Source organism: Diabrotica undecimpunctata, chromosome 10 (genome assembly GCF_040954645.1).
Source record: "Diabrotica undecimpunctata isolate CICGRU chromosome 10, icDiaUnde3, whole genome shotgun sequence".
NCBI lineage: Eukaryota > Metazoa > Arthropoda > Insecta > Coleoptera > Chrysomelidae > Diabrotica > Diabrotica undecimpunctata.
The window spans coordinates 73712848-73733353 of NC_092812.1; the positions used below are offsets into that span (position 1 = coordinate 73712848).

Genomic DNA, 20506 nt, shown 5'->3' on the forward strand with positions numbered 1-20506 from the left:
GCTTGTCCTTCACAGCTCCATTTCGTTTAGCAATTCTTCCAAATACATCTTCCACCGTCGTCCTGCTTCACAAGTACTCCGTTTCGTATAAGTTCTGTAAGAGAAACTACCAACATAGTCATCTTTCGATGACTCTCTGTATTGTTCTTAATCTATTGGCTGATAACTCTGTGTTACGGTCTCCCTTTTCCTTCTCATAACTTGTAGAATATAACTGTTGAATACCTTTTGCTTTAAATTTATAGGTATCTTTTGTTTTTCAACACAAAACTAGAGACAATACCCTGATACTTCCTACTGCAACCCAAATCATTTGGATTCTTCTATTGATCTCTGCCGTTTGATCGTGTGACCTAGGTACATATATATAATCTTCAACACTTTAGATCTCACATCCATGTAAGTCTATTGTGATATTTTGATTTATCATCATTGTGGTTTTATTTAAATTCATTTTTAAACCGATTTTCCCAGATTCTCGTTTAAGTTCCTTTAGCATACAAAGTAGTTCCTCCGTATAGTTTTTTTTACAAGGACTATGTCATCGGCAAATCTTAGATGACTTAGATGAAAATCTGACATTGATTTTGTTGTTCCCAATTTAACTTCTTTAACACAGTAAACAATTTTGAAGAGATCGTGTCTCCCTGTGTAACTCCTCTTTCCAATCTTATTTTGCTTATAGTTAGACCTTCTGTCAAGTTTATTGCATAGTTGCATTGTCATATTATTCATTCCTTTTAATACGGTCCAGAATTCTATGTAATCGAATGCCTTATTGTAATCAACAAATGCGAAATTAAGAGGTTCATTGTATTAGTTACATTTTTCTATAAATATATGTATTGTCTGTAGATGTTCTATGGAACCTTTGCAAAATTCCGCTCGTTTAACAGGCTGCTAACTATCGAAATTATTTGATAATCTGTTGGTAATCATTTTAGTAAACAGTTTTTACAGATGTGGTAAAGGGTTTATTAGTCTGTAATTTTCGAGTTTTTGTTTGTCTCCTTTCTTGTGTAGTATAAGTGGAATAGCACCTTCAAAGAGGCACTTCATTAGAATTTTAACTGTCTCCAAAGTAGTTTGACTTTTAGCTGTAATCATCTCTTTTGTTATTCCGTCGTGTCCAAGAGCTTTTCAATTTTTTAGTTAAAAATAATATTATTAATTAATATTGCTAAGTATTTATGAGTACACCAATTCTTCTTTACTCGTGAATTGTGAACTTCATGTGGTCTTGGAAATTTCCAGTTAGTAAACTCTAATAATATACAAGATTTTTTCGGCAGTGAAGGATTCGTATGAAGAATGAGTGTGGTTTTAAAAAATGTATCCCGTTTCTTCGATACACTCTGCGTTGGTGTTAAAAGTAACTAGTGATTTTTTCAGTCAGAGAATTAATGCAACAGGCTCTGAGTGTAGATAGAGAATGGACTTCAAATGTTAGGCTTAGCATAAGACCGCAGAAGTCCAAAATCATGAAATTTATCAGAAGAAGGAATTTAGAGTGATTAGGTTTTCTAAGCCGAATCACAACATCTGAGTATCTATATTCAAAATATGTAACTTTTGAATTCATATAGCTGACGACATCTGACCATATGATATACAGATATAAGCCTAAAGTATCTTTACAAGTGTAGATCTACCCATTCCAAGAGGAATGGGGCAGATGAAACAGACAACCCAGGCTACAGGCAGGGTTATATCTGGTATACCGACTTCTTCTTCTTCTTATAGTGCCTATCCGTTTCGGATGTTGCCGACCATGGCAATCTGTATTTTGCAAAATGCTGCTCTGAAAAGATTTGTGGTTGTTATGTTGAACCACGTACTTAGATTTTTCAGCCAGGAAATCCTTCGTCTTCCTGGTCCGCGTTTTCGTTCTACTTTTCCTTGTAGAATTAATTACAGCAACCCATATCTTTCGCTGTTCCTTATGATGTGACCGAGGTATTCGATTTTGGCTGTTTTTTTTTTGTGGTTAACAAGTCTCTTCGTTTTTTGCATTCTTAATAGAACGTCCTGGTTAGTAACGTGGTCGGTATAGGGTATTTTCAGGATTCGACGATAAAGCCACATTTCGAAAGCCTTAATTTTCTTGCAGGTAGCATCTGTGAGAGTCCACGACTCAACTCCGTACAACAGTATAGGAAAGATATAACATCGTAGTTACCTGATTTTTATGCGTACCAATAAATCATGGCATTTGAATAGCTTAGCCATTTTTTGAAATGCAGATCTTGCTTTCTCTATCCTATATTTTATTTCTATAGGGAATAGCCCTAATAATTTTCATTGACGTTCGTATACCGACTAGATGTATGTAAATATTTCTATATCGATAGGAGAATATAACTTGCATAACTGCGGGGCAGTATATCGCAGGCGGCAAACACTTTTTGGAAATTGCGACTTAAAAAACATGAGGTACCATATCTGTACAAGCTGATATTGAGTTCCAGATGTCTGAAATGGATATCATAAATAAATTACCGATGTACAAGACCAACAAGACAGACTTAAACATATGGCTTTTAATCTCCTTACCCAGCTTGAAACAGTATATAGTAAACACATTTATTGGGATCAAGGTTAATAACAAAAAAGGGGAGAGAGCTCTATAGGTTAATGCAAGAAAATAAATACTCATATTTATCAACAGTAATACCAACGTACCACCAACGGATCCCAAAAAAAGACCAGACCTCTTAGATTCTTGCATCATAAAAGGAATATCTAGCACCTTTATGGATATAGTTCCAAGTTATGACCTTCATTCAGTCAGATCATTCACCAATTATTGCAACAATTAGCACCTGCGTAATTAACAAACAACCTACTCCAAAACTGCATGGACCGAGAACAGATTGGAACCTTTCCCTAAAAATGCTGAATGAAAACATTCAATTAAACGTAAGGCTAAAAAGCCATCCAGAAATAGAAGCAGCTACAAAAAACCTTATGACATTATTACAAAACACTGCAAAAGAAGCCACACCGAACGATGCAGATAAAAATAAAATCGGGGATAGCATAAATATTTCACTAGAAATTAAAAAGCTTATTGCCGAAAAAAGAAAAGCAAGAGTCTAATAGCAACAAAGTCGGAATCCAGCGGGTAAAACATTTTACAATCTTAACTAATAAATTAAAAACACAGCTAAAAATTTGCAGGGGAAGAATCGGTCAAAAAATACGTATCACAGCTTAATAGATACGACCATTCAATATGAAAACCAATAAAATCATCCTTAAAACCTAAAACAATATCGCCGCCAGTATGAAAACCACAGACACACAGAACCATTGCAAAAAGCGATAAAGAAAAATTAGAATTATTTGCTGAACATTTAGCAACAGTATTTCAACCACACAACAATAGAAAGAGCATCAAGAAATTATTAATTATGCGTTTAAATTCAGAACAACCATCAGTAAAGCGAATAAGACTAACAAAGCCAAAAGAACTTATAGAAGAAATATTGAGACTAAATATCAAAAAGTCACCAGGAATTGACCTAATAACACCAATAATGCTAAAAGAATTGCCAAAAAGGGTATAGTAATACCTACATATATATGTAATGCATAAGATGTAATTATTGGCCTAATTATCTAAAAATTGCAGGAATACTTTTATTTCCAAAACTAGGAAAGGATCCCAGTGAAGTCTCATCCTATCGACCTATCGGTCTGAAATCAACAATCTCCAAATTACTAGAAAAGCTTTTAACAAAAAAATAGATCCAGACTTTACAGGCACAAGCTGGATACCAAATTATCAGTTTGGATTTTGACTGGAACACTTAATGCAGGCAATGCCTTAGAATAACCCATAAAATCAACTCTGCATTAGAAGAAAAGGAATACCAACAGTTCAGAACAAAAGTGAATGGAGGAATATCCCAAATTCATCCCATTAAGGCGGTAATTTCACAAAACAGCGTCCTGGGACTTCTATTATATTTAATATATACATCTGATCCACCAACTTCGAATAACGTAAAAATTAGCACATTTGAAGATGACACAGTAGCACTCACAAGCCATAAAATCATTGACATAGCAACACAACAACTCCAAGACTTCATATGAACTTAAAAACTAACTAGAACAATGGAAAATACAAATAAATGAAAGCAACTCAACCCACACAAATTTCACTTTACGACGAGAAACACCAACACCCATATATGTATATCAACAATGAGGAAATACCCTGGACTAAAACAACGAAATATCTTGGGCTACATCTGGAGCAAACCCTGTGGCAATAAATAATAAAATTTTAATTTAAAATACAGTTGTTATCAAACCAATATGGACATATTGCATAGAGCTGTGGGACTGTAGTAGTAGATACAATATTGTTATAATTGAAAGATCTAAAGAGTTAAAAATCTTAAGAGCAATTGTTGATGTACCCTGGTACGTAACCAACCAAAGAATCTCTGAAGATCCCAACATCTTAACAGTAAAAATTAATCCAGAAAAAGAAAACACAATACATTCAAAAAGTAAACACACACTTTAATCTATTAATTTCCGCAATACCTCAACATCAAGTTACCAAAAGACTAAAGCGACGTTGGCCAACAGACCAGTAACAAGGACACGCGATTCTCGCACTGGGGGGGACCACATCACGTCAGTAACAAGGAACTAATCACATTAACTTACAGAATATATTTTTTATTTCGATTTTTAATTTATTAGTTATAATAAAAAAAGTATCTTCTTCCTCTCTGTAGAAAAAGGAGACACAATAGATCTTATATGTTGTAGTGCGACTTGTTCCCTAAAAGTAGTAAAATTATTTATTTAAACTTTGACTTTTAAGAGTAGGAAAACAATATAAATCCTAATTTAGAATCCCTGATGTGGAAAAGATATACATTTTGCCCCTCAAACAAAATTAATTTTTATTTTTCACATTCTATATTTAGATGAACTTTTTATTGATAAATAAATTTCAAAAAAAAAATTAAAATTACTTATAGCCGTCTACATACACAATCTGCTGTCTTTGATTTTTTTCCAACGTTCAACCTAATACTACTGGACAATGCTCGATAGTAGTATAATATAGCGGTTGAAAGACTCACCTATATATAATATTCAGGATCTATAAGAAACTTCAAAGTTCAAACATGATTCGAGTGTACTTGTTGTGCTGTGCAGTGGTACTCGCTAGGGCCCAGATTCCAAGTCTCGGTTTCTGTCCCGATTATTTACCCATGTCGGAATTTGACATCGAGAGTTTTTTGGGAAAGTGGTATGAAGCTGAGCGTTATTTTCAATTCACGGAAGTCACATCGAGATGTGTTGTTACCGATTATGCTAAAGGACCTAGTGGAAAAATTTACGTTTCCAACGAAGTTACAAGTCGATTGTAAGTACTCTATCCTAAATAGTATGCTTTCTGGTTAATTAATATATTCAGCCTTATTTAAATGTTTCTACAACAAACAATAATTGTGATGTGCGCTATATGTAAATTGAGTTTGGTAATCGTCTAAAACCGTGTTTTTCAACCTGTGGGTCGCGATCCACAAGGGAGTCTGTTGTAGGTCCAACAGTACAGTACATTTCCATAGCTTGGAAAGACTATTTGATTATTCTTTAATATTTTTTAAACTCTTGATTATATTTCTCTTCTTAGATTTTATGTTATGTTGTTATCCAGAAGATGTGACTCATTTCTAAACTAAATTTTAGTTTAAGTATGCTATCAGTATCTAAATCTGTAAGATTTTCTTTCATATTTTACTATAGGGGTATGCCCTTGTTAGCTTGAAAACTTAGATCTGAAAACCAATTGAATAATGTTTTGCAAGCTTTCTCTTCTACTAATAACGTGAGAAGCTACTACCAACCAGTGGTTCATTGGAATTGCTTCCACAACCTGCTAAACGTATGGTCTAAAAAACCATGGGAGATTTTTAATGGGTCACTTGATCCAGCATGAATCGCATATAAAAAATACTGCAATATGTAATAACAACTTTAGAAACTATGGGTCTGATCGGTACAGGTGGGTCACAGGTAAAACATATTTGTCCAGCATTTATAACCTTGGTGGGTAAAAATTTTTCCCCATTTTCGGTAATTTGACACAGTACGGCATTCGTACTTAATGTTTTGGATCGGTATATAGATTAATTTTTTTGCACCGCCGTATATTTGTGCTGGGACAGGGGTGAGAAATCTAAGGCTCAAAAATCATATCCATTATAGTATTGATTTATATGTGATTTATGTTGTGTCAAATGACCCCTTATAAATGTCCCATGGGCTTGTAGTCTAGTAGGGGAAATACTTATTTTCTCAATTTACAAATGGAGATTTAGTATTTTTTGATAAATTCACAGATCAGCTGTTAATTTTTTAAGTCATGTGATTAGTTCTTTGGATAACAGCTGAAGTCTACGCGATAAAAAAGAATTTGGTGAAACGAACTCGAAGCGGTGGAGTAAAATCGCAAATAATTATAAACAGTTCTGTCTGAAAATTTTATCCTAATTGAGTCACAACTTTTGATCACCTTTTCAAGCACCCCCTTTAAATCAGAAGATAAACCCCTAAAATCCAGAGCTTGTTGATGAAGAAAGGAGTGTATCCATATAATATTTGGAAGTATTGATTTTAATTTTGCAGGAAACCGGTTTATATTGCCAGTAATAGTTTTAGTACCATAGCTATCAATGGCGATGCATTAGTAGTCGTATAGCCTTAGTTGCTAGAGCTTTCTAAGATTTGATGGTACATATACTAACCAGTAGTCTTGGTAAAGGCGCCATACATTGTTGTCCATGTCCATTTGTCTTGAGTTTTATTGATGGTCATAGCGAAAGCGGAAACTGAACGAAGCTTGATCGGAGCCCCGTTTCTGAGGCCACAAATCTGTTCTAAGAACATGACTTTCCAAATAGCTTTCCTAGTCAAAAATATGACATAAACCACATAAATTGTAAGAGTCAGTCCTTTTCTTGTGTTTACGTTTCTCAACAGCATTTTAATCATTTTAACCTTGGGCTGGAGGTGATGTAGTGGCATTCCAGATCGATTAAGACTGTCTTAAAACTCTGCCCAGTATTTCTGCTGCTCTTTTTAATAAGTTGTTGATTTTCAACAAATATTTCCAGCTTAATTTTTTGGAGAACCAAACTTTTTCGTTTTTTTCATTATTCTTAAACACTTAGTTGTTTTTTTAAGAAATCCCTATGTTTTTATTGTGTATTTTTAATACACAGTCGTACAAAATATAATTTATTGTAATGAAATATGTATTTTTCATTTCTTTCCCTTCGTTGTTTTCCAAGTTTTCTTCAGTACTGACTTAGTGACTGTACTTATTTTTATAATTTTAGTTTTTTTCGAGGGTTTTACGTAAATTATACACAAAACCATTAATTATTTAGTTATGGTTTCGACAGTTGTTTTGGGCCATTTTCAATAATACAATGAATATTTAACAAATTGCCTTCTGAACTATTCACTAACTATTAATAAGTTACCAAAACTGTAAATTTTTGTTTACACTTTCATACACCCATTCGGTAAACTTGTAGCGTTTTACCGTCTACATTATTTTTTTTAATTTACCCTAGTCTCAACTTCTTTACAAACTTTTGAGTACCGTGGAATATGACCTCCATAGTTTTTATGTGTGAAAAAATTCTTTCTCGGGTAATAAAATTCGTTTAGATAAAATCGTTTAACCCACAGAGTTCTGATATTTTTGTTTCGAAAAACCCGTCCACTTCCCCACCTGAGGTGAAAATGCTGCTGTAAGTCGCTTAAGAAGACTTAGCTAACTCCATTAGGCTCTTGAATATTTGACCATTTTGTACATTCGTTTGGGTAGAAGTGGTTAATATTCGAGGCGTTACAGCCTGTTTGCTGTTTTTTTTTTAGAAGTCATAATATTCTCCACAATTCTTGTGAAAAAGCGTACCGTTAGGAAAAACAGGGAATTACGGGGCGTGATCCGGTACCTGTTGCGAAGCAAACCAAGCCGATTAATCGATATACTGTAACTCATTTCACACCATTATTTTTCTCCGAAAACAACCCGCAAATGTGTGTTAGAACTACTATCTATACCACTTAATATAGGAAATTAGTTTCGATAGGAAACCATTTCTTTCGAGCTTAGAAATTATATCATATCTTATCTTTTTATATCTTTATTTTTATATCAAAAGCTGAGAGCAGTTCGCATAATATGGGTTTTCAGATGCATACTAACATCCATCGACGTTTTGGGCTTTACACAATGGCGCTTCATTCATTTGAGGCTTCATTACATACACGACTTCTTAAAAGCCTTTATAAGAACATCTTCGGTAATGCAAATGAACTTTTAAATAAAATTAATTTTTAAAAAATGGGATACTAACAGTACCGCCACCTTTTAGAGATCTTAAAAACTTAATATTTCAACGAATCGAATCTAACTGGAATAGAATGTAGATGCATAAGCATCATAAGCATTCATTGTACCTTAGGCGCCAGAGGGGTCTGAGTATACAGTTTTATGTTTCCTTTTCCTCGGTACCTTGTCGTTTTTTTGTTTTTTGGTGCCTAGATTCGATTTTTCGAAGGTAACAGGCTGAAACCCCGTCAGATAATTTCTTATTAACAATTTAATTGTTTAAATGATTGTATTGTATAACAAAATGGAATTAGTTAACTTTGATCCGATTTTTAGAACCGAATTAGGAACAAAATTTTGAGTGAAAAATAATTGCAAAATAGACATTCGGTGGGGTTTTTCCAAGTATAACTCAGCTTTCACACGTGCAATTAACTTTCATTGCATTTTAAAGGTAATTGTTTCAACTTTAAAAAAACTATGCAAAACTATTTTATCTTTATTAATAAATCAGTTGTAACAATTAAACAATAAAAATTTCACTAAAAGATGCGAACTAACCAAAATTAAGCTATAAACTTTGAAAATCTGGCTAATGGAAGTTATAAAACAACCCCAAACGAACATTTTAAGTTTTGATAAATGTTTTTAGGTTAATTTTTTACCAAAATATGGAACTTTTAATAACGCACTCTGAGGCGCACGGTCAGCTCACAGCGATTAAAAACCAATACATACGTAAAATCCATGTAGATTTAAAGATGCATATTACTTTATTATTTTTGCCTTCTACCACTAAAAATTTGTTTCGACGCAGAAAAAGTTCGTCCTACATTTACTGACGTTACAGGGCAATATTTTAATTTAGGCAGTAGACTAATTTGCCAAGTTATAAGATCTTCAGAAAAGTTGCCTTAAAACATACGTACAAGTTTCCTCTATCAATCGAAGCCCTCATTTTTTTCTAATTCTTCTTCTTTAAGTTCCATCTTCTATCGAAGATGGAACTTGGATGGTGTTGGTAAATATTGAGATAATTTCTTCACTGAGCTTACAGCAAAGTTTAGACCTATGTATAAATATCAACTTTTCTACAATCAATTAAACATCGACTTACATCGAACTACAAGCAATTTTACAATATTAATCCCATCTTTTTTTTAGAACTGGAATAAAACGAGTTATAGACGGCCAGCTAGAATTATCAGGAAGATCTGGTGAAGGCAAATTTAACGTTAGATATTCAACACCTTTATCTTCTCAAGCACAACTCACAGTACTTGACACAGATTATGATAACTATGCTGTTATATGGAGTTGCAGTGGTTTTGGACCAATTCACACACGTAAGTATATATGTACATCTACGTTTGTAAAGTGTACCATCACTTTATAAAATCTACATAGTAGAAAACAATTTCGTCACCTCCTGTTCTTTGCATATTTTATGCAATCCCAAAAGATTTTTCAAACTTTTACTAATAATTTCGTTAGATAGTTTTTTTCTCATCAACTAACAAAGGTTTCCGATGTATCAGAGAATATGTCTGACAAACTATCAGGCCAGCTGAATATATTTTTCTGTGTACGAGAATTCGAATGTATGATGCTTCTATATATTAACAGCGCTACAGATCGCTTCTATTTGTTTTATTATTATTTGTACTCCTACTATTTTTATTTTATTTGTCACCTCTTTTAACTATTTCCTTTTATGTCGATCTCTCTTTTATCCTTTCCTGAACTCTACTAGTTTTTGGAATTCCCTCTGTAGTCATATATCTAAACCAGCTAATTCTTTGCTTCGTAATTTTCTGTAGATTTTCGAAATATATTTCGATATTTCTATATCTTCAGTTTTTTTATTTGTTTATTTTCTACAAATCCCATCGCTGTCCTCGATTGCGTCATAAATCCCCTTTAAAAGTTTTCCTTTCTCATATTTCTAGCTTATTTATTTATTATTGTTTTAATTAGATAAATTAAACCCATAGTTACTGCTACCATATATAACATAACATGCATAACACCAAATTACTGCTAGATATATTACTGTGGTATAGGTTCGTAATTTATTTTCTTGTTAATGACACAGTTTTTGATTTGAGGATCCCCTTCACAATGGCTTCTCCTCTTCTTTTAATGGCTAAATAAATCCCTAGTTTAATTAACTTAATTGTTCCTTATTATAATTGATAATTGTTACCCCCAAATATTAAAATTGACTCACTTTTTTCAAGCAGAACTTTTGCTTCTCTATGTTAATTTGCAAATTGCTTATTTATCTTTTTTTTTTTTTATTTTTAATCCATACTAATACATCCTTTAATTCTTCTTTTGGTCTTGTTAATAAAATTGCATCGTCTGCATATGCTATAAACCGTTTATATTGTGAAGTACAGTTCATATGGTTCGTTTTTTACTTTTTCTTACAATAACTTCTAAAATAGTATTTTAAGAGGGGATGTTCTTCTTTCGTTCCTATATTAATTGAGAACTGTCTTGACAACTGCCCTTCAATTGTTACTTTACTTGTATTTTCCAGTGTCATATGTTTGTAAGTAGACCTTTGTATTTGTTTAGCCCAAAAAGTTATTATGTTATCGCTCTATCTCCTCTAAATCCACATGGCATTCTCCTGTAACGTTCTTGCTAAATAGCTGTAGTCTATTCCTTAAAATTATGGCTAAAATTTTGTAGACTACGCCCAACCCCTATAATTAATTCAGAGTGTTCTGTCTATTAATTTGTGATGGTTTGTCAAATTTGTGGCCGCCTAAATAAATAATAAGGAACAACCAAGTTTCTAAAATAACCGCTCTCGCCTGGGCATTCACTACTTGCTCTATTATTTTATTTTTTTTCTTGTTCAGTTGGTTCTGGAATATTGATAACTTCCTCTACGTTTTCCCAAAGGGTTGCTGAATTATATATAATTTAGCTCTCCAGGCCTAAAAGGCCCATTGCTTGGTTTACTATTATTTTTCATTCCTTCCTGCGTGCTGCTTTATTTTCCAATTTGGGATTTTAAGTTCTGTTTTTTTTTTCAACATATTTCTCCCACCTGGTTTTTGATGATCGATATGATATTTGGTTCTCCACACATCTTCTCTGGTTCTATAGTTGGTCTGTTTATCCACATTTCATTCCAAAACTTTCCTCCAAATATTTTTCTGAGGACTTTCCTTTCCCACACTTGGAGGATGACTTGTTCGGATTTGTTTATCGTCCATTTTTAACTAATATATAAAGTTATAGGTCTTATCACTGTCTATATCTTATCAGATATGTTTTTACTTCTTAACAACTTGTTTAGAACAAAGATATAACGATTACCAGTCATAATTCTCGTTTGGATTTCTTCTTTCATATTTGGTCTCCTGTTGAATATCGTTCCTAGGTATTGGAACCTTTAAACTTCTTCGAATTTAAATATTTTTCCTTTTGTGATTATTGTCAGGTGTTGTCCTTATACGTATTCTCGTTCTGTCCATTCCATACATTTGGTCTTTTGTTCTTTTATCTATATCCCTTTTTTTTGCTGTCACTTCTAGTCTTTTTTAATATTAGTTTTAATTATTATTGACTTCTGGCTTTCCTTACTATATCATCAGCGATTGCTAAGTATTGGTGTTTTCGTTAATATACAAGTCCTGTTGATTTCAGCTTCTTTGACTAGCTTCAGTATTCAAGGATACTGAACAACAGTAATTACAGGGAGTCCCCTTGTCATACCCCCTCACTGACTTCAAACATCTGTTTCTTTTCCATTTATTTAACTCTATTATCTATTTTTCTTAATGTTACTTTTATCAGTCTTAGTATATTTTCAATCATTCCCATTTCACGTAGTGCTTTGTATATTTCTTTCCGTTTTATCCTGTCAAAATCTTGTTGTAGATTAATAAGACCACTGTAGATTTCCCATATTCGTAGCTTTCTGCTTGTATTTAAACCAGTAGGAAAATTTGATCTACTGTTCTGCATCCTCTGCTGAATCCACATAGATATTCCCCTATGTTATTATTATCTATTTTTTGTGTTATCTTAATAACACAACGAAGACCAAGAGGACGATCACCAACTAGATGGTCCGACAAAATTAAGAATTCAGCTGGAAACTCATTCTGCGAAGCTCTCAGAGCAGCTGAAGATAGAGACCAATAGAGAAAAATTGTTAGGAATATTGGAAGTAATCACGATCCTCAGTAATGGGAAAACGACAAGAGAGAAAGTGTTATCTTATCTTTTATATGTACTGCAAGTATTTTATATGCAACATTTAGTAGTGTAGTTCCTCTATAATTCTGGCACAAACTTTTGTCTCCTTTTTTGTGGACACAATGTTGTTTCAGTATAATGCATATCAACGACTACAACAACGACATAGAACACGAAAGGCAGAGGAGGAATATAGAATGCTAAGGAGGGAAGAGATACATAGCAGAAAGAAAAGAGAACACATTGAAAAAGAACTCCAAGAAATGGAAGAACTAAATAAACCATCAGAAAACAGAAAATTCTACCAAAAACTTAACAAAAGTAAGAAACGAATTTAAACCAAGAACAGTGATGTGCAGAGACAAAGAAGGAGATATAGTAACTCGACAGAGTGAAATACTACAAAGATGGACAGAATTCTTCAGAGAAAAGTTTGAAAAAAACGAAGATCCACTATATGATGGAATTATACTGACTCAAACGGATACCAGAGAAACAACCCCCCTTCAGTAGCTGAAATGCAAGAAGCAGTTACCAGACTGAAAAACAACAAGTCACCTGGATTAGACAACATTAGCATAGAATTAATAAAGGATGGCGGAGACTCCCTATTGAATGCGATACACGAACTAATAGTGAACATATGGAATAATAAACAACTGCCACAAGACTGGAATACCGGAATTATTATCCCACTACATAAAAAGGAAGATCAGCTTCAATGTAAAAACTCCCGGCAATAACGCTACTAACTGTGGCATATAAAATACTGTCAAATATTGTGTATGACCGATTGAGACCATATGCGGAACAAATAGTTGGGGGATATGCAGGGTTTCTGCAGGCAGAAGTCCACAATAGATTAGATCTTCGTCTTGAGGCAAATCTTGGAAAAGACTAGTGAATTTAATATAGACACACATCATCTTTTCATTGATTTTGAGAGTGCCTATGATAGCATCCATCGAGAATTTTTCATCCATGCACTGAAAGAGTTTAATATTCCAACTCAACTCATTGATATAGTAAAAGAAACACTTAAAGTACAAAGCAAAATTCGAATTCAAAACGCACTAACAAATACAATCCATGTAAGAACGGGCCTACGACAGGGAGATGCCCTATCCTGTATTCTATTCAACATCACATTAGAGAAAATAATTAGAGAGTTAAAAGTCAACACCAGAGAACAGTAATAACAAAAAGTGTACAAATATTGGCATTTGCAGATGATGTTGATATCATAGCTAGAAGCGAAAGAGAGATGAGAGAAGCATTTAATGCGATAGAAAGAGCGGCACAAAACAGTGGCCTAAACATTAACGAAATAAAAACCAAATACATGAAGGCCATCAAATCGATAGGCCAAAGAAACCTACAGAATCTGACAATTGGAGACTATAACATCGAAAGCGTGAAAAATTTTACATATCTATGTTCACTAGTTAAGGCAGATAACAATGTCAGTAAACATCTAAGATCTAACAACCTCACAAGAAAAACCAAATGCAAACTATACAAGACCCTGATAAAACCGGCCCTTCTATATGGATCAGAGACATGGACACTGTCGAAAAGCGATGAGAACCTATATGAGGTACGTTTTTTGAACGAAAAATCCTTAGACACATATATAAGGGGGTGAAAGAAAATGACATGTGGCGCAGAAGATATAATTTTGAACTATACACAGCATACAATGAACCCGAGGTCATAACATCCATAAAGATCAAACGTCTGCGCTAGATGGTCCATGTTGAATGGATGTTGGAGACTGAAACACCAAAACATATAATGAAGCAAACACCAGTAGGGAGAAGGTCAAAGAGAAGACCCAAACTTAGATACATGGAACAAGTGGAAAAAGATCTGAAAACACTTAAGATTACCAACTGGAAAAACAAAGCAAGGAACAGAACAGAATGGCGGAAAATCCTAGAACAAGCCATGACCCAGAAAGGGTTATCGAGCTACTGATAATGATGATGAATGTTGTTTCAGTCCATTCTGTCATTATGTGTTCTTATTTCCATATTTCTTTCAGCAATTTTTCCAAATGGTTAATTAGTAATGGTCTTCCATATTTGAACATTTCAGCTATTACTTCATCCTTTCCTGGGCTCTTTTTCATTAGGCGGTCTTTCCTCCGTGCGTTCTTTATTGGTATTTTCCTTCAGGTCTTCTTCGTCTTCATATTAAGTTGTGAGTGTTTTATTTGGAAGTTCTTCGAAGTATTCTTGCCATCTGTTCAATATTTCCTCGTCACTTACTAAATTCCTTCCATTTTTGCTATTGTAGTGTACAGGTTTTCTTTGGTAATCCTTTTTCCCATTTTTTACCACTTGATATAAGTTTCTATTTTTTCTATTTTTAAAGATTTCTTTTATTCGTTTCAATTTACCTTAATTGTATTTTCTTTTCTTTGATCTTATGGATCTTTTGGCTCGTTTTCTTTGTTGTATTTTATCTGTATCTATTGTGTTTTTTTCTTGCATCATTCTGAATTTGTTTCGTTTGTCTAGTTCTATTTTACATTCCTGATCGAATCATTATTTGTATTCATCTCTTATATTTCTATTACTGGCTTGAACTGCTTTGGTCTTACATACTTTTATTTGCATCCATGTCTGTTTAATATTTCAATTTGCTGCAATATTATCTAATTCTCTAGTAACTACTGCTACTGCTAAAAAACGTATAGCGGAAATACTATAAAGTGTTGTAGATGCGCAAAAAAAAATATCTCACTTGAAAAAGGCACTCTGCCGAAAGATATGTGTCGAAAATTGTTAAATGTTAAATCACTTACACTATACTCTTATTCATATTCTAAACATGCATCACTTTCAGCTTCTCATGAAAGGGTATTTCATGCCGTAGGGTGGAAAGTTCTACGACGCCAAACTACCCCTTTGAAATATGGAATCTACAATTTCCAATGTACAACCTCATTTTTTTGGTAGTTGATGAGGGAAATACACTACGGTAGTAAAAGAAAATGCTTTACAGTTCTAATATTTTCAGCTTTCCAATTTTCTCATCTCTTTCACTTATTGAATCATTCAATCATGCGATTTATTCTACTTCCACTCATCAAGTGTTCAATTGTTATCTTTATGCGAAAAAATTATATTATGGCCCTATAATTTGTACATTGTGGGTCATCCCATTTTCACTTTGTATGTAGGTACTGTTTTTTTAGTCATCTGACATTTGTCCCATTTTCATAAGACTATCAAACTTCTTACTTGTTTCTGGTTTTCCTACTGCCGTGTGCTGTGAGTTGCCTAACGGTGTTAAATAGTTTTGTATTGTTTGTATTCTAAGTTGCATACCTGATACCGATATACATTGCATCTATGCAGGTATGCATATACATGCATACCTGTACATTTTTTATTCGTTGTAGTGCTTAAGAAACCTTCTAGTTTTTTATTGTGAAATCCGTTAATATTATTGCCGCAATTGGTTCTACTCGTCTTTTATTAAATTCTTTATTTAAAGTACTCTTCTTTTCAAACAATACTTTTTACGAGTATTTTTTTATTTTCATCTTGGATACATATACTACTAGAATACATATCTAAAATAGTTTAAGAATTTATTGACAGCCATATTCTAAATTGTTTTTTTTTTATTTTCAGAAAGTGTATGGGCAATGACAAGAGAGCGGCTTCCATCGGGACCAGTCCTCCAAAAAATCTACGGGGTTCTAGATAAATACAAGATCAGCAGAAATTTCTTCGTAAAAACAGACCAGGAGGGGTGCGCGTTAGCAGCTTCGGACATCAATGCAGCGAACGGAATAACAGTCATTTCAACAGTAGCAGAATCGAGTGGAATACCCCAACGAAAGTCGCCTAGTTCGAATAAAAAGAAAGTATCAGAAAAGGGACAATCAGTACAGTCAGTGAAGGTATCTGATAATGACGTACACGATGATCCCAATGTTCAAGCACTTAAATCAATAGAGATTGATTTAAAAGCTCCGGAAGATATTTTGCCTGAACCATTTGCGTCTAATGTTAATATACCTGAACCTGCCACTGCCGAAGAAGTTATACCAGAAGCATTTATTCCCAAGGACATAATACCGGAACCTGTTACTGCTGATGAGATTTTACCTGAAGTTTTTGTTCCTAAAGCAATTATTCCTAAGCCAGTTTTACCTGAAGTTGTTATACGTGAGTCTGCAGATTCGCAGGGTATCCTATCTGAGTCCATTGTATCTAAAATACCAACAACAGCACAAATTAATTCTGGAGTAATTAAATCTGTTCCATTTATTTCCGAACAAATTAATATAGTCGAAACACCAGCTACTAATGTTGCAAATGATGCAGTTCAAGCAATAGTTAAGTCTATTGAAGCTCCAATACAACAAAACGTAGTTAAAGCCGATGATCAACTTAAGCCTATCCAAGTAGCTGAAGTTATTATACGAAATAGTCCAATAGAACCAGTTGATATAAAGCATAACTTATTGAAAGCACAACTAGTACCAGTTCTTCAACCAGTTGCCATTATTGCTTCTGAAGATGGCCAAGTACCAGGGACAGTTGAAGTTATCGGAGAAAGCATCACACCAGTTAAGATGGAAATTGACGAGAAAATCGTTTTATTGGATTCAAAGACTAATTAGATTTATTGAGCTTTCCTATTTCTTTATTTGTACAAATTAACAGTATTTTAAGTATTTAATTATTTATTTATTTTGAGTAGTAATATAAAATAAAATAAATTATTAGTTGTAAAACAATTTTTTTATTTTACAAGCATAGTCGCACCAACCTCTGAGGTTATTAGCCACATGTATACATGTACGTGAGACATGTACTGTACTTATTAAATTTTGTTTAGTATATTAGTGTCTTAACACTTCACTTGCTGATCCGATGATGTGGTTGGTCTGTCTTTCTAACTGGTATCTTGGACACTCTGCAAGGACATACCTAATACTGAGTGGAACAGTACAGTTGTCACATAAAGTGTGACTAGTGTGACCAATTATATGCCCGTAAGTCGCGTATGTCCTAGACGATGTCAAGTAACAACGACGATGAGATTTGTTGGGAATTTGATATTTCCACTATTTTACAGATGTTTTAACTTTGCGAAGTTTTAAAGTTGAATTGTCCTAGGGGTTTTGCCATAAATTTTCGACCTTCACTTTAACAAATGATTTCAAGTCATTTAGAACTATGCCTTCACCTTGACCTATGAACTATGACCTTCACTTCATCGCAGTTTCACTGTTTCTTACTTGTTGGCCTAAGCGATCCGCTTCTTGATTTCCTTGAATGCCAATGTGTGAAGGAACCCATAGAAATTGTATAGTATGGTTGCTGTTTTGTATGGTAGCTAGTTCTTTTTATAGTCAGCTTCCAATCTCTGATTCCCATCTTCTTTCTTGGTCTTCCTCTCTTTTTTACCCTCCTTTAACTTTTAACTAATTCTTGACTTGCATTCTTTCTAGATGTCCGAACTATTCTAGTCTACATTTTTTCACTACTTTTCTTATTGGAGGGTTAGCACACAATTGGTACACTTCTACATTAGTTTGTCTTCTCCATTCTCCCTCCAGTACTTTTCCACCAAACATTCTGCGAAGTATCTTGCCATTTTCCCATGCTTCCAATATATTCTGTATGGTTTTGTTCATAGTCCACGCCTCGGCAGCATATAGCATTGTGGATCTAATTATAGTTTTGTATACTCTTATTTTTGTATTACGAGATATATTTTTGGCCTTTATTATTTTGTTTATGGCCCCAGCACATATGTTGCTCTTGGTCAGTCTAGAGTTAATTTCAGTTTCTTCCTTATATATCTGAACAATAAAGGCAGCAGTACATAATATAGTCATTCACCTTTTCGAATTCTACAACTGATCCATCCTCGACCTCTAATTTAAAGTAGCTCCTTGTGCTTATTCCTTTTTTGCTCGAGATTTCCATATACTTGGATTTATTAATATTAACTTTCAGTAACATTTTAGAGCTTGTTTGGGAATCATGATTAGTTCTGCTATTTTCTACGATATTGGTACATATTGTAACCTGAATACTGCGTTTATGAGGTTTGTTAAATTTTACGATGACCCTCCTAGGTAATTTTTGTAGTATTTCTCTTACATCAAATTCATCTTATTATCAAATCTGATGCATTTTGGGATTAATATGGTTTTTGATTACTTCTTTAGGGGTAGTAGAATTTATTGTTCCTTGATCAGTATTACTCACATCGTATTCAGTACTGTTTTCAGATTGATGATTATTTTCCATTTCGTAAAAACTTTGGTTTTTCTTATAATTTCCATATTCCATGTTCCAATGTTCCATGCTGTTTGTATATATTGATGGTTAGTTTTTTTACTTCTTCAAGTTGTTCATTAGTTTTGATTGTTAGATTTAAATCAAATTTGTCACTTAACTTCCGTCTAAAGATATCCCAGTCCTTTCTGTTATTAGTTAGGGTAGGGTTATTTTCTCTTAGGTCTTATAATATTAAATTGTATTTGTAAGATTAGTATCCTGTCTGAGAATAAAACGACTTTTTTTACAACTGTTTCTGTTTCCTTTGTCAGAATCATTGCTATGCTGTTTTTGTATTTTGAACTGTCTTCAGCTGAATAGTATACAATATGATTATCTATAGTTACTTTGACAGGTTTTATAAAGCTTTCTTGGTTCGTACATAGTTCTTACATTCCATATACATACTTAGGAAATGTATGCATGCTTCTAGCTGATCGGGAGGATCTTAGCAAGCCTGCTCCATTTAAGGAGCGTCCGTACTCGGGGTCTTTGTATGTATCAGCCCTTTCCATGATTGTTTTTCGGGAAAGTTAAGTAATTTCTAGGTGGATTGCCGTTGACTTTTTAGCGTGTGCAGTAGAAAGAAATATAGTGACCCGTTTGCCCTCGGAAATTACCTCGGATTATTACCTGATGTAAATGCTCACATGCATGCTAAATGCTGGAGTATATGCAATGAATGACAATGCGACCATAAGGGAAAAGGAACATTTTTTAAACGCACTAAAAGATGTATTACACAGGACAAAGGAAAAAGAAGATATTCTACTAATTGGAGATTTTAACAGCCACATAGGAAAGGATGATGAAGATATAGTGGGACGATTCGGAGAAGACGAAATTACAAACGACAATGGAAGTCGGCTAATCGAAATATGTCGAGAATACGATTTAGCCATAACGAACACAAGATTCCAGCATAAAAACATACATAGATACACATGGGAAGAACCTAGTAGAAACCAAAGATCAATTATTGATTTAATAATAGTAAGAAAAGCCAGCAAAACAATAATACAAGATGTAAGAGTATACAGACAAGCAGAATGTGCAAGTAACCACCGATTAGTGCTAGGAAAATTCATATACACGGAAAGACAACAAAAAGACAATATCCAGAAAGATGGGGAGATGCAAAAAATCGCAAATACGAGATATAAAGTAGAACTTCTACAACAATTTAGTACTCGAACACTATATCAGAATAGGCTACAGAATATGCTACAGATAAACGAAGAATGGACCCCAACAGAAATGTATCAACACCTCAAGGAAAAAATAAACAAAGCGGCAAACGAAGTGCTGGGTATTGAACAACATAAGAATACATATTTGGAGAAATACAGCGACGACTTAGAAGAGATGATTAAAAGAAAAAAAAGTGCATTTTATAAATGGCTAAACGACAGAACCCCAGGAACACGGGGAGAATATGTTACCCTCAGACAACAAGTTAAACAAAGAATAAAGCGCGAGAAAAACGAATACTGGGAGAGAATGTGCAGAGACATAGACAACACGATAGGGAATAACAGATCAACGGAAGCATGGAAAAAAATAAAAAACATCAGAAGTAATAAACTAA

General features: G+C 33.7%; 1 protein-coding gene across 1 annotated transcript; it reads left to right on the top strand.

Moving 5' to 3' along the window:
* The first annotated feature begins 5123 nt into the window (after positions 1 to 5123).
* On the top strand, positions 5124 to 17363 carry LOC140452080 (uncharacterized). Its single transcript, XM_072546135.1, has 3 exons — positions 5124 to 5398; positions 9548 to 9729; positions 16249 to 17363. Exons 1-3 carry the CDS (start codon positions 5157 to 5159, stop codon positions 17244 to 17246), a joined length of 1422 nt encoding a protein of 473 aa, XP_072402236.1. The 5' UTR covers positions 5124 to 5156; the 3' UTR covers positions 17247 to 17363.
* Positions 17364 to 20506: the final 3143 nt, after the last annotated feature.

Coding starts and splice junctions, on each gene's coding strand:
- LOC140452080 (XM_072546135.1), top strand. CDS start 5,157: ATGATTCGAGTGTACTTGTTGTGCTGTGCAGTGGTACTCGCTAGGGCC. Junction 5,399..9,547: donor AACGAAGTTACAAGTCGATT/GTAAGTACTCTA, acceptor TCTTTTTTTTAG/AACTGGAATAAAACGAGTTA. Junction 9,730..16,248: donor TTTTGGACCAATTCACACAC/GTAAGTATATAT, acceptor TTTTATTTTCAG/AAAGTGTATGGGCAATGACA.